The sequence below is a fragment of the Cyprinodon tularosa genome, unplaced genomic scaffold (assembly GCF_016077235.1).
Source record: "Cyprinodon tularosa strain WSP-4 unplaced genomic scaffold, ASM1607723v1 ctg1041, whole genome shotgun sequence".
NCBI classification, from domain to species: domain Eukaryota; kingdom Metazoa; phylum Chordata; class Actinopteri; order Cyprinodontiformes; family Cyprinodontidae; genus Cyprinodon; species Cyprinodon tularosa.
This window is the reverse complement of record NW_024037829.1, coordinates 113,727-127,172: the sequence shown is the minus strand read 5'-3', so window position 1 is coordinate 127,172 and position 13,446 is coordinate 113,727. Positions and strand designations below refer to the sequence as shown.

Here is a 13,446-nt window from a genome sequence, read left to right as displayed (position 1 = left end):
TTATTAAACATTCATCATTTATTTCAATGTGCAAACACAGTAAAATCTGCAAAAATGTGAGTTAAAAGGTCATCATTTAAGAGGTGTAACCCCCCCACTTGTAAAGGTGATGTTAATTGAGAACAAGCTTTCAAAGCAGTTTAAACATAACAGGAACAGTTTAAAGTAAATATATCAGAAGATAGAAAAAAAACTTTAACATCAGATATGATCCGACTGATGAATCGGTCTGCCTTTAGAACAGGAAGGAGAAAACGAGTTTTTTTAGTGAAGATTACATATTTATTTAATATTTACTGTATTTACATAATATTTACAGTTTATTTGCTTATAAAATCGGCTGATTTAGGCCTTTGGTAAAAAATGATGGTTCTGTTCTAAACGACTCTCCTCATCTGCTGCTTCATTTTGTCACTTTTCACCTCAAGCGTCAGAAAAAGCTTCCCTTTTTGGGATTAATGGAGAGAGGAAAAAATAAAGAGTAGGGAAGGCCAGCGAGAGTCTCATTTAAAATGCTAATGCTGCAATTTTTAATAAGTAAAATTAATAATAAGGATAATTGGAGTAATAAAGGGCAATTGCTGGGGGAAGTTAATGAGAATTAAAATGAGCCATCCTGAGGGGTCATGGCAACCTGAATCAAAGCAAAGAGAGAAGAAAGGAGGTAACAATGAAGAAGATGGTGATGATGATGATGACTGGTGAAGAGAGGCGAACAGGGGAAATTACAGCAGGTCTCGGCTGATCTTTATCGCACGTAGTAACAGGATATAGGCCAGGGTTGATGTACGACACATAATATTCTGCTTCCTCTGGCTGGATGCCACCTGCATTCATGCATCATGTGTGTCGGCCGGACGAGCCACATATCTTCTTTTGTACATGTGCATTTGTGTGACACGTTTGCCCTGTTTGCATCTCTTTTCTTTGTTTCCTTTATCTTAATTTTCTTTTTACTGCCTGGGTTTATCACTGCGACTGCTGCTGCTGCACAGCCACTAAAATGCACTTGTGTCTTGAACATATCTCTAACCTCCATCCCATCCCATCCAGCTGCCCCACCCCCGGATGCAATGGCTCCGGCCATATCAGTGGGAGATACTCACGACACAGAAGGTAGGGCAGATGAAACCCACCCTCTGTCTGTCTGTCTGTCTCTTCCTTTGTCTGTCCTGCTTCACCTGCTGTTTGCTTTTAGAGACGATCAGAGGAAACACAGATAATCAGATCAGACCATCAGTGCTACAAATATCCATGAAAAGCTGCAGGCAGATGTTTTTAATAGCTTATTAAACTCCTCTCAAAGTTAGAAAATGGAAGAAAATGTCCCTAAAGCTGCAAACTAAATCCCTCTCCAGAATTATTTGGAATCTGTTTGCGTAAACTTTCAGGTTTAAGGTTTAGAAATGAGGTAAAACTTTCAGGTTTAAGGTTTAGAAATGAGGTAAAACTTTCAGGTTTAAGGTTTAGAAATGAGGTAAAACTTTCAGGTTTAAGGTTTAGAAATGAGGTAAAACTTTCAGGTTTAAGGTTTAGAAATGAGGTAAAACTTTCAGGTTTAAGGTTTAGAAATGAGGTAAAACTTTCAGGTTTAAGGTTTAGAAATGAGGTAAAACTTTCAGGTTTAAGGTTTAGAAATGAGGTAAAACTTTCAGGTTTAAGGTTTAGAAATGAGGTAAAACTTTCAGGTTTAAGGTTTAGAAATGAGGTAAAACTTTCAGGTTTAAGGTTTAGAAATGAGGTAAAACTTTCAGGTTTAAGGTTTAGAAATGAGGTAAAACTTTCAGGTTTAAGGTTTAGAAATGAGGTAAAACTTTCAGGTTTAAGGTTTAGAAATGAGGTAAAACTTTCAGGTTTAAGGTTTAGAAATGAGGTAATTAACTGTCAGCATGATGGACGGGCCAAAGGTGTGATGGACGGTGTTTGGAGGGAAGCTACGATTGCACTGCGTTTATGGCGAACTTCAGATTTAACAGATTTAGAAAAAATAAAGGAGTTATAAAGTTTTATCTCAAACAATGATTCATGTTTTGACTTGCTTTCCTTTGATAAATGAATTAAATGTTTGCATCTTTGGATCAAAATATCTGAATTTATGAAAGAAAAGATGAAAACTTTCACCTTTAACAAAGAATAACAAAGCAAAGTGTGCTGGATGAGGAGCATCGTCTCGGACTAAAGTCACTGAACATCATTTCTCATCTGACAGAAAGTCCAGCTGAATGTAAACAACGTCCCAGAGTCACCGTGGAGTCTGAGCAGCAGGCGGCTTTAAATCAGCAGGGCGTTAAAAGTGGAACTGTCGAATATCTGTAGTTTTTATCAGTTCTCAGCAGCAGAGGCATCCACACTTTTGTAGAAGTTAGAGGATCAACTTCAGCATTTTACTCCAGTAAACCAGTATCAAATTTAACTTTGCATCATCTTGATATGAGCTAACATCACAAAAACGCCTATTAACATGCATGCTAGAGCGTGCATGAGCCCATCTCTCCTCGTGCACGCTCTGTTTAAACGTTGCTGTTCGTACTCGTACTCGTCTCGTACTCGTCGTCTCCCGCTTTACCCGGAACCGGGTCGCAGGGGCAGCAGACTAAGCAGAGACTCCCAGACTTCCCTCTCCGCAGACACCTCCTCCAGCTCTGCTGGGGGAAGCCCTAGGCGTTCCCGGGCCAGCCGAGAGACATAGTCTCTCCAGCGTGTCCTGGGTCGTCCCCTGGGCCTCCTCCCGGTGGGACGTGCCTGGAACACCTCCCGAGGGAGGCGTCCAGGGGGCATCAGAAGATGTCCGAGCCACCTCAACTGACTCCTCTCGATGTGGAGGAGAACCGGCTCTACACTGAGCCTCTCCCGAATGACCGAGCTCCTCCCCCTATCTCTAAGGGAGAGCCCAGCCACCCTGCGGGGAAAGCTCATTTCAGCCGCTTGGATCCGGGATCTCGTTCTTTCGGTCATGATCCAGATTTCATGACCATAGGTGAGGGTAGGAACGTAGACCGACCGGTAAATTGAGAGCTTTGCCTTTTCGCTCAGCTCTCTCTTCACCACGACAGACCGGTGCAGCGTCCGCATTATTGCAGCAGCCGCACCGATCCGTCTATCGATCTCCCGCTCCATTCTTCCCTCACTCGTGAACAGGACCCCAAGATACTTGAACTCCTCCATTTGAGGCAGGGACTCTCCTCCAACCTGAAGGGGACAGGCCACATTCAAGAACCATGGCCTCTGACTTGGAGGAGCTGATTCTCATCAATGTTGATGCTGAGAATCAACGTTGCTGTTCTCATAGCTAATCCAAGGTTACTGGGTCTGACCGTCCGCCCTAACCTCTAAATCCCTCCATCACTATATAGAGCAGGGACTATATAGTGAACTTTATAGTGAACTCAGTTAACTTTTTGCTCCATTGGTCACGTAATTCGGGGTGACAGTGGCGTCGGGTGCAGAAGTTTGCTCTAAAATCGAAGGATTGACGGTTCAAGGCTCCGGCTTTCCTTGGGCAAGACACTTGACCTGCATTGTCTACTGATGGTGGTCAGAGGGCCCGGTGGCGCCAGTGTACGGCAGCCCCGCTTCTGTCAGTGAGCCCCAGGGAAGCTGTGGCTACAGTGTAGCTCTCCACCCTCAGTGTGTGAGTGTTTGCGTGAATGACTGAATGTAGTGTAAAGCGCTTTGGTCAAGTCTCCTGACTTGAAAAAGCGCTATATAAGTACAGGCCATTTACCGTTTAACTCCTCCGCGCGGTGCCTGCGCCATCTTTGTTATCAGCCGCTGTCAGGTAGTGACAGCCTATGGTGACAGCAAATCCCATAATGCTTTGCGAAGAGAGCTCTCCGTGCAAAGCATTCTGGGATATATCTGCCTCCTCTGAGGCTTTTCTTTTCTTCTCATTCACTTCGTAGACACTTTTTCTCTTATGACCCTTTTTAAAGAAAGAGAAAGGTGAGCTTCATAGACTGTCTGAAACCGTAGCTCACCACAGATATATGCCTGAAAGGGCACAGAAAAAGATTGCTAACAGGATGAGCGCGTAGGACGGCCTTACGTAAACATATCACCAGAATGATTGACAGTTAGGAGGACCACTGATTGAGATGATCCACCCGGAAATAAAAAATCCTCCTCTATACCTTAAACACCTCGTTCCAGAGTACCACGCTAACTAGCTTCTTCTGTTTCCTGTTTATTACAGCTAATGAAAACACGTCTAGTTTGTATTTGCTTTTTACGACATTTTAAAGGTTCTGAGTTGGTTTTCAGTTCAGAAGGACTGAAATCCGCTAACGATACAGAACCAGGCACCTTTCAGCAGGTTTTTCTAAACATGTTTTAAATCCTTTAAATCCAGCCACCAGCTTTTAATTTGAAAGTCCAAATATTTTCAGCACCATTAAAATCTGTCCGTGTCGCTCACAGAAGGCCTGACTTTAGCGCCACTGATACACGAGCCAAACGAGAACAGACTGAGACGTGTGTCGCTGCTTACGGCTAAGAACCACTTCAGTCCCAACGTGGATTACAGATGAAAAACAAATGATCCAGAACATTTTAATTAAACATCTTCAGAGCGGATGGGCGGGCGGCGGGCTGCGTTCGCACAGGGAGAGACGGCGGTGAAACGGCAACAGGATGCAGGGATCACAGCAGGAGCATGGAGGAAACTGGCCCATAAAGCTGCCCTCTCACCCACAGGTCAGCAGGTTCTGAGCCAAAATGGCCGCTCTCATCCAGAACTGATTATTTTCCTCTTTAGAAAATTAAACCTTAATAGAAGTGATTAAATATGGTATAACATGAGGTTCTATCATTACATGAAGATACAGAGAATTAGATTTTTACCAAATGAAGAGTCTTCTGTTCTTTTCAAAGCAGAGGGAGGTGAACGCAGACAAGTTAAGCAGTGAAACTATGAATCGTCTCCCTCCGATTCACAGAAAATCCCAATAGAAACCCTGTTGGCTTTGTGATGTGATGAAACAGGTGAACTGATGACGTCTGATTGGCTTTTATGGGCTGGAAACATTGAGGACATCTCCTTACAGACCAAAACTCGGACTAACATCAAACCTTTGGAGACATTAAACCAGGACTTAATGGGGGAAAACCTTTGAGAGAATGAGTCTAAAATAGCTAAGTTGAACCATAACGTCTGCAGCTGTTCCTCAGATCTTCTGAATCTAAAGCAAACAGCAGCGATATGTGATCCTCTCCAGCTTTTTCACTCCACTTTCATTTCTCCTCCTTCATTTCCACGCATGTCGTCCTCCTCAGAGACCCCGTGTCACCTGCAGGGGTGGGAGGGTGGAGGTTCAGCCGTTTGTGACTCCTCTTTATTGAAGGGAAGATATTAGCTATCTGTTTACATGTGTATTCGTTCAGCAGGCAATTTCAGATGCACTTTGTTTATAGATCGTCCCTCGGTCTCCCTCGGCATCTTCCAGGTGCGAATCAGGGGGAGTTTATTGGATTTCACCCTCTGCTGCTTCGCCGCCAGCCCGCCTCTCCATACAAGTTGTTCATTAAACGTTCCACTCAATTGGCTGAGATTGGTTTTAAGGGTGAGGGAGCGAGCAGGGCGCCACCCTCAGGCTACATGTCACACTGCAACGGCTTCTCCATCTCCTCTCTGAACTTTCTGCTTCTCCTTCTGCTTCTCTGCTCCTGGCTCTGCATGAACGTCACCAGGATGTTAAAGATGCTCTTGATTCTTGCTCTAATGCCTCTGATTGTTTTTCCTCCCCTCGCCTTTTCATCAGCCTTTTGGCTTGCCCCATAGCCAGAAAGCGCCGTCTAGAGGAGGCTGAACAGGAGCAGGAGCAGGAAACAGGGAAGCCCTCCTCCAAGAGGAAGTCCCACCCCCTGAAACTGGCCCTGGACGAGGGCTTCAGCGCAGAGAGCGACACCAGCAGCGAGGCAGAGGACGAAGCTGCCAAGGATGGAGAGAAGGGAGACAAGGAGGGAGAGAAGGATGCAGGCAGGGAGGAGATGGCGCCCGAGCATCCAGAGCAGGACGGCAAGGGACTGATGAACGGACAGGAGGAGGAGGAGGAGATGTCAGCGGGTGATGAAGGTAAGGCTTAACAAAGAAAGAGCAACAAAAAATAATGAATGAATGAATAAATGTTTTAGCAACAATCTGCATTCATCATTATTAATCTCCTTATGAGAGAAACTTTGAAGTGTTTCTCTTCCAGAACGGTTGAGTTAGAGCAGCGTGGCTCATAAGGTGATACGCTGTGAAGGAAACTGCAGGAAATGATGCTTTTCAGTGAAACAGACGCTTCAGAACCAGAAGCTCAGAGGTTTGGAAACATTAAGGAGACCAAAAAAAGCTGAAGATAAAAAAAACCTAAAGTACAAACTAAACTTATCGTTTAAAAGCTGTTTATACTTCCTGTACGAAGAAATGTGTCCAAAGATGATTTTTATTTATTCAGAATCAAACTGAATTAAGGTGGAACTTCACATATGGTGTGAATCAGTGGTGCATTTATAACTCGACCTGCTTCTTTGGGGCCCCGGGGCCAACAGTGTACTCTGAACATGGCCGACGTTTACTTATACAGATGAGTTAGACCTCAACTCTATTCAGTTTATTCACGTCATCTCAGGTGACTTTATAGAGACAATTCAACCAGATCATCCAGTCAGATTGATTCAAAGTTTTCTATCTAAGGAAAACCAGCTGATTGCATCGACTCATTGACTCTTCAGCAATCCCTCACACTAAGCATGCTTGTAGCGTCAGTGGAGAGGAAAAACTCCCTTTGAACAGGAAGAAACCTCCAGCAGAACCAGGCTCAGTGTGAGCGGCCATCTGCTGAGGCCCACTGGGGTTCAAGGAGACAGAAGCAGACATAGAAAAAGAAGCATAGATACAAAAGGCAACTGGTCCAGGAAACACACAGCCAGGTAGACGAGCTCGATCTCAAACACAAACTAAAGACTTTAAATGATTTAGGAAACGATTTAGAGAAGCCAATTAAGCCAAAGGTGATGCTTCTGGATTGTGGGAGGAAGCTGGAGTACCAGGAGAGAGCTCACGCTGCACAGGGAGAACATGCTAACTCTATGCAGGAAGACTCCAGGAATCAAACCCAGAACCTTCTAGCTGCAAAAACGGAAGTTTTACAACCTTATTTATAAATGTTTATAAAGTTAATACCGTTTCTAAGAGGGAGAAGAAAAGCCTCAGACCATATTTAGCCCCGTATGAAAAGAGGGAGCATAATTTATAAATACGGGTTATAAAGTAAAAATGAAGGGAATAAATGACCAATTTTAGGTTTTTCCTTTTAAATGTTTTGTTAGAAATATTGACTTTTCTTAAACAGTAAAATAAACAAACTCAAAATACCGGACATTAAAAGTGGAAGTTTTGTAAATCAGAGGAGATTGTTTTTTTAATCGTTTGACTTTTCTTTGTGGTTCCATGAGTTTAAAGGTAAATATTTTTTCCCATACATTCCCTGACACTGGATCAATGTATAAAATGAGTTTAACTCCATTTTTTGCCTCTAAAGGCTCCCGTGGCACTGAGACCGATAATCTGGAGTTCCACAGATTATTAATCTGGGTCTGCTCCGGTCTCATGGGTTTAGGAAGAGAGTGATGTTTAGCAGAACCTTCTGAGCTGATTGGCTGAAGCGAGCAGAGTTTGGTGGTCATGGTAACCAAAGATATAGCAGCAGACGCCATGACGAACCACAGCATATAATCTCTGCGCCTACTTCCCGCTGCGCCGCCATGTTTGGTTTGGTTCAACTGTGGAAAATAGACTTTCGACAGATTTCAGTAGGATAAATATTATATTTGGTCATTTTCAGATTTTTTATAAGCAGATTTTCTTCTGGATGTAAATGTTTATAATGTTATAACTTTTAATGAATATTAAAAGATGCTCTGAAGGTGCTGATTGACAGCACTTCAGAAAGTTTGGTTGTTTTATATTTACACATGCAGGGTGGATGAAGCAAGTAAAGAGAAACAGGAAGATGAAATGTTTCGCACTCTTGCATACAACTGGATCTATGAGCTGCTTAAACTGATGCATCTTTGTCACAGCAGGTCGTTTTTTCTGCACCGTCACTTCACAGGCTGAGAGTTGATGCCGACAGCTTGAGCTCCCTGCGTGACTCCGGCTTCGCTCTGAGCCTCTGCTCTAACCTCTTCTTCTCTGCTTTCACAGAGCAGGAGTGCCTGATCGTTGAGCCGGAGCTACGAGGCGCGCCACCTGCAGCCGAGGTGAGCCCTCCGCCTTCACAGAGCGCCGAAGAGGTGGCCGACTCTCTGCTCCACCTGGGCCAGGTCTCTAACAGCCACACTCATGGCGTGGCTTCGCAGCAGATTGAAGATGTCAGCGCAGCAGCTGAGGGGGGAGAAGAAGAAAAGGATGAACAGGAGGAGGCCATGCATGAGGGCGAGGAGGAAGAGGAGGAGGCACAAAGAACTCTGGAGGAGTCATCTGCTCTGCAGAATGACGGGAGGACGGTGGAGGAAGAGGAGGGCGAGCATGTTAACATGAGCAACCATGTGAGCCACAGCCAGCAGATCAAAGGGGAAGAGGAGGAGGAGGAGGAGGAGATGGTGGTATCAGTGCAGCAGACGCAGGAAACTCCAGCAGAAGATGAGGGGGATGATGAGAAAGATGAAGAGGAGCACAGCTCTTTCCTCTCCATATCTGATGTGCCAACTGGCGTCCAGACCATCACCAGCACAGCAGCAGCTCAGGGAACACACATCAAGACGGAAAACCATAGACTTCTGGAGGACTACGGCAGCAACAGATACGACTCACTTCCAGACTTCAAAAGCAGCCCTCCTTTAAGCTCCCACACCGCCAGCCCGCTCCACGACTACTTCTCCATTCCCAGGGGGGACAACTTTAAGATCCACAAAGCCCCAGCCTCCCCCGACGTCATCGAAGTGCGGTCCGACAAGTCAGAGGAGAAGGACTTTGACGACTTGGACGGAGATGACGAGCGAGATGATGATGACAGCCTGTCGCAGCGCTCAACGGTGACCGACGAGTCGGAGATGTTCGACATGACCAGAGGGAACCTGGGCCTCCTGGAGCAGGCCATCGCCCTGAAGGCCGAGCAGGTGAAGCCAGCCGGGCCCAGGGAGCTGCTCCGCGCTCCGGACCTCCATCACCAGAGGTACTTCACCATCGAGGACAGACCCAAGCACCTGGACATCATCCGCAAGACGTACTTCAGCAAAGGTTGGCCCCTCCTTCTTCTAGTTAAGATGTGTAGATAATCACGATTACAGAGCTTCACTAATAGATGCTTCCGACACAGATTCAGAAGCTTCATTCGATGATTTATCATATTTTTTCTCCAGATTTTTTATTAGAGTGGTTCAGAAAACATTAAAACTATGCAGGACTGGATGAAGGCGGAGCTAACAGAACGCTAAAGGCGGAGTTAAAGACGACAGGAAAGGCGGCTCTAAAAGCAACGCTAAAAGTGACGTTAAGGCATCATTAAAGGCGGCACTAAAGAAGCTGCTAAAGGTGGCGCTAAAGGCATCATTAAAGGTGGCACTTAAGAAGGTGCTATAGGTGGTGCTAAAGAAGCTGCTAAAGACAAGCTAAAGGCAGAACTATAGGCAGCATTAAAGGCAGCACTGAAGAAGCCACTAAAGGCTGCGCTAAAGGCTATGCTAAAGAAGCCGCTAAAGTTGGCACTAAAGAAGCTGCCAAAGGTCATGCTAAAGGCGGCGCTAAAGAAGCCGCTAAAGGCCAGCTAAAGGTGGCGCCAAAGAAGCTGCTAAAGGTGATGCTAAAGGTGACGCTAAAGGCGGCGCTAAAGAAGCCGCTAAAGGTGATGCTAAATGTGACGCTAAAGGCGTCGCTAAAGAAGCTGCTAAAGGCGGCAGTAAAAGCGGAACTAAAGGCCGCATTAAAGGTGATGCTAAATGCGACACTAAAGGTGGAGCTAAATTAGCTGCTAATGGCGGCGCTAAAGAAGCTGCTAAAGGCGGCAGTAAAAGCGGAACTAAAGGCCGCATTAAAGGTGATGCTAAATGCGACACTAAAGGTGGAGCTAAATTAGCTGCTAATGGCGGCGCTAAAGAAGCTGCTAAAGGCGGCAGTAAAAGCGGAACTAAAGGCCGCATTAAAGGTGATGCTAAATGCGATGCTAAAGGTGGAGCTAAAGCCGGTGCTAAACATTTATTCAGCGTAGCACTCAAGCTAGAACGATTGGTCTGTAAATTGCTATTTTAAAAATTGTAAATATAAGCAACACGAGAGGAAATGTATGGTTGAAGCTCTTCAAGACTGCTCTGTTTTCTTGCTTTTGTCCCTTAATTTATGTATAAAAAACATTTAACAGTAAGTCATGAAATGTTTATACATTAATTGTTAGCCCTCTAAAAGCAGAACCAAAATGGTAAAGCTCTTTCCTATTATTAAAAACCCTGAAACATGATTAATAAAAGCATATAAATAAATTAATATATAAATCTGTTATTACCTTTAAACATTCTTCTCCATTCTGCAGTAAAAATAAAAACGGAAGAATGTGGTTTGTTCTAGGAAAATATGAAGTCAGCACATTTTAACGTAGTTTTTAACGAAAACGTTTCCGTCTTTTCTTCTTCTTTTGTGAAAAATCTGCTCTAAAGCCACAGATTTACCGCCATCTAGTGGTGAACTTTATAAGTTAAAAACAGCAGAGAGACACCCTCTGTCCTTCCGCCAAAATAACTTTACTGAATTAATTAAGCCCGTCCAGCAGAAATCCTCCAGCCTCAGTTTTCTGTTTTCTGCCTTTAATAACTTGTATTTTTATTCTCTGAGTATCAATGCTCCTCCATTTGAGCAGAATTCAGCTACTAGAGCAATCTACGGTCCACTTTGCTTGTTTCATCTCAGCCGACAACACGTCTCCATGTGCAGCTAAAACATGCAACTAATAAGTTTGATCCCATTTTTGATGATTGTTTTTGACTTTAGCTGAGTATGTACTTCTGAAAGACTTGATTTTAATAACAAAAAGCAAAATGTGTTAAACACTGTCCCTTCACAAAATTTTTTTTTTTATCTAAATAAATCCTTTTTTCTTAAAATAAGTGCATTTTTCCTTGAATATAGGAGGTAAGTGAAACACTTTGCCAGCAGAACAAGAATTTACATTTAAAATAAAAAAAAACTGTTGCATTGTCTTATTTAAAGTGCTCACTTTCTATTTATTTTATTTTAAGAGAAAAATTACTCCATATTTAATTTGCAGATGATCTTATTTACCTGCAAATTAAGGGAAAATACAATTTTTTATTTCTAGATTTTTTTTGTAGTGTTTAATGTCACATTTAGAAGAGCCATTGATCTCATCTTAAACAGAATATTGAATTATATCCTTCTACATCATGATATTCATGCTGAAAGCAAAGAGTTGCATGATGTGTGTAAAAAACCTTTAGAGTAAATCATAAATATATTCTGGTTGAAGCTTGTCTGTGGAGGTAAAGTGTACGGATAACCAGAGTGAAGCAGATACCGCCATCAGGCCGTCAGCGCTTCCTGGATCGTCCCGCCTCCTGCATAGCGTGGCTGAAGAGGCTCCAGCAACAGAAAACACCAACGTGTGGAGAGGAGGTGCTGGAAGAGGCCGAGGAGTCAAGAGGAGAAGGAGGAGTGCGGGTTTTTCCCCCGTTAGCATGTGCAGAGTGTTTGTTTACACGCTCAGGCCTCGTTATTCACTGCTGGCACGCTGCCCGCTTGTCATGCTCGTGGAGAAGCAGCAGTGTGATTACATGCCTGGTAGTGCTGCCCTCTCCTTGGCCCAAGCTCCCCCCTGTGGTGGCGTTCATGTTCTCCTCGTCGCTAATTAGTAGATGCATGTCTCGTTAACATTCAATTTGAAGGCCAGCAGAGCATCCCGCCATCCTCTTGCTCCTCTTTCCTCTCTCTGGTGGCACAGATACAGTCTGGCTTACATCCAGAGTCCGATGGGAGATCCATGCAGATCTGTTAACATATTTATTAATCAAGCAAACAATAGAAAATAGAAAACATCAGCTCAGAAAAAGGTTTCAGTTAAAAACAGTTTGTAAATAATAGTTGTAAACCTTGCATATCATTGCACTTCCATGTGGAATATGACGGCCTTGGATCGGCCCACCGGGCGCTGCCCAGAACGCCCGGCGTTCTGTCCACCCCTGGTTGGAGCCTAACAGTGAAGATTCAGGATATTCTAATTATTCCCTGCATTGTTCATACCAGCATAAAAGGATGAGAACGTGAACATGTAGAGATGCAAGTTTTATTTCAAAGGCAAGACATTTGTACGCAGTCTGTGTGACTGCCTGTAATCTCTGATTCCTTTATTTTCCTTATCTTTGAGGCCTTTACAGATTTAAAGGTGTATTTCTGAGGGTTTGGTTGGAGGCAAGGAGAACTTTAGGTCTGCAGAGCTGAAGAACAAAACTACAAATATCACTAAATTACCTTAAAGATTTAGATTCATATGGTTTTTTGTTTTTATAAAGGTAGTTCTGACCAGGGCGGGATTTACACTGAAAAATAAATGCAACCGCTTATGGCATTTACTTTATCATATTTATTTACTTTAACTAGGGTTGTCACGATACTAAACTTTTCAACTCGATACCGATACTAAGGAAAATATTCGATACTCGATACCATTTTCGATACCACAAGGATAAAAACAAAGACTCCAAAATTCAACAGAAATATTTTCATTTATAAATAAAATACAATAAATAAACACAATAAAGGTTGTATGCTGTGCATAATATTAAGCAAGCTTAATAAAAAACTTATAAAATTCAAATTAAGTGTTCCTTCCTTGGCTATGCTTTGCACACATAAAAATGACACTAGCCAAACCGGTTAAGAAACAAAAATAATTCTCAGCAGCTGCACCTCTTACAAAAAAAAAGTCTGAAACTGAAAAGAGCGTAGAATTATTCAATCACACAGTGTTCTGAAAGTGCATTGTCCTCTATTCTGCACTTTAGATGAATGACTGCTTAGGTGCCACTGGTGACGGCACTGTATCAATACTTTTAAAAATGAGTATTGTATCCGAATACAACATTTCAGTATCGATACTTTTTTGAGTTTCGATACTTTTGACAACCCTAACTTTAACACAATTGTATTATGTCCTACCCTGCTAACATGAAACAATTGTGTTAAAGTAACTAAATATGATTAAGTGAATTGCAAAAACATTTGCATTATTTGTTTCAGTCCATTAGGCAATAATAGGCAGTTGCCGATGGCCCATAAAACTGCCAGTGTCCACCATATTGGATCAGTCCATTTGCTGCACATGTTCAGAAAGGTCCAAACAGACAGCAGCAAACCATTTGAAAACAAACCATGCAAAGAACAGTGTTGCCAACTTAGCGCTTTAGTCGCTATATTTAGCCACTTTTCAGACCCCTCTAGCACTTTGATTTCTAAAAAGC

The 13,446-nt window shown here is 43.2% G+C and overlaps 1 protein-coding gene across 1 annotated transcript in view; it reads left to right on the top strand.

Annotated features, from left to right (window-relative positions):
* Positions 1-13,446, top strand: part of LOC119782137 (myelin transcription factor 1-like) — a 76,973-nt gene that overhangs the window by 30,342 nt on the left and 33,185 nt on the right. Inside the window, exons 5-7 of the mRNA XM_038282948.1 lie at positions 1,054-1,116; positions 5,757-6,070; positions 8,189-9,223. Of these exons, the coding sequence (XP_038138876.1) occupies positions 1,054-1,116; positions 5,757-6,070; positions 8,189-9,223 (1,412 nt within the window). The remainder of the gene's footprint in view (positions 1-1,053; positions 1,117-5,756; positions 6,071-8,188; positions 9,224-13,446) is intronic.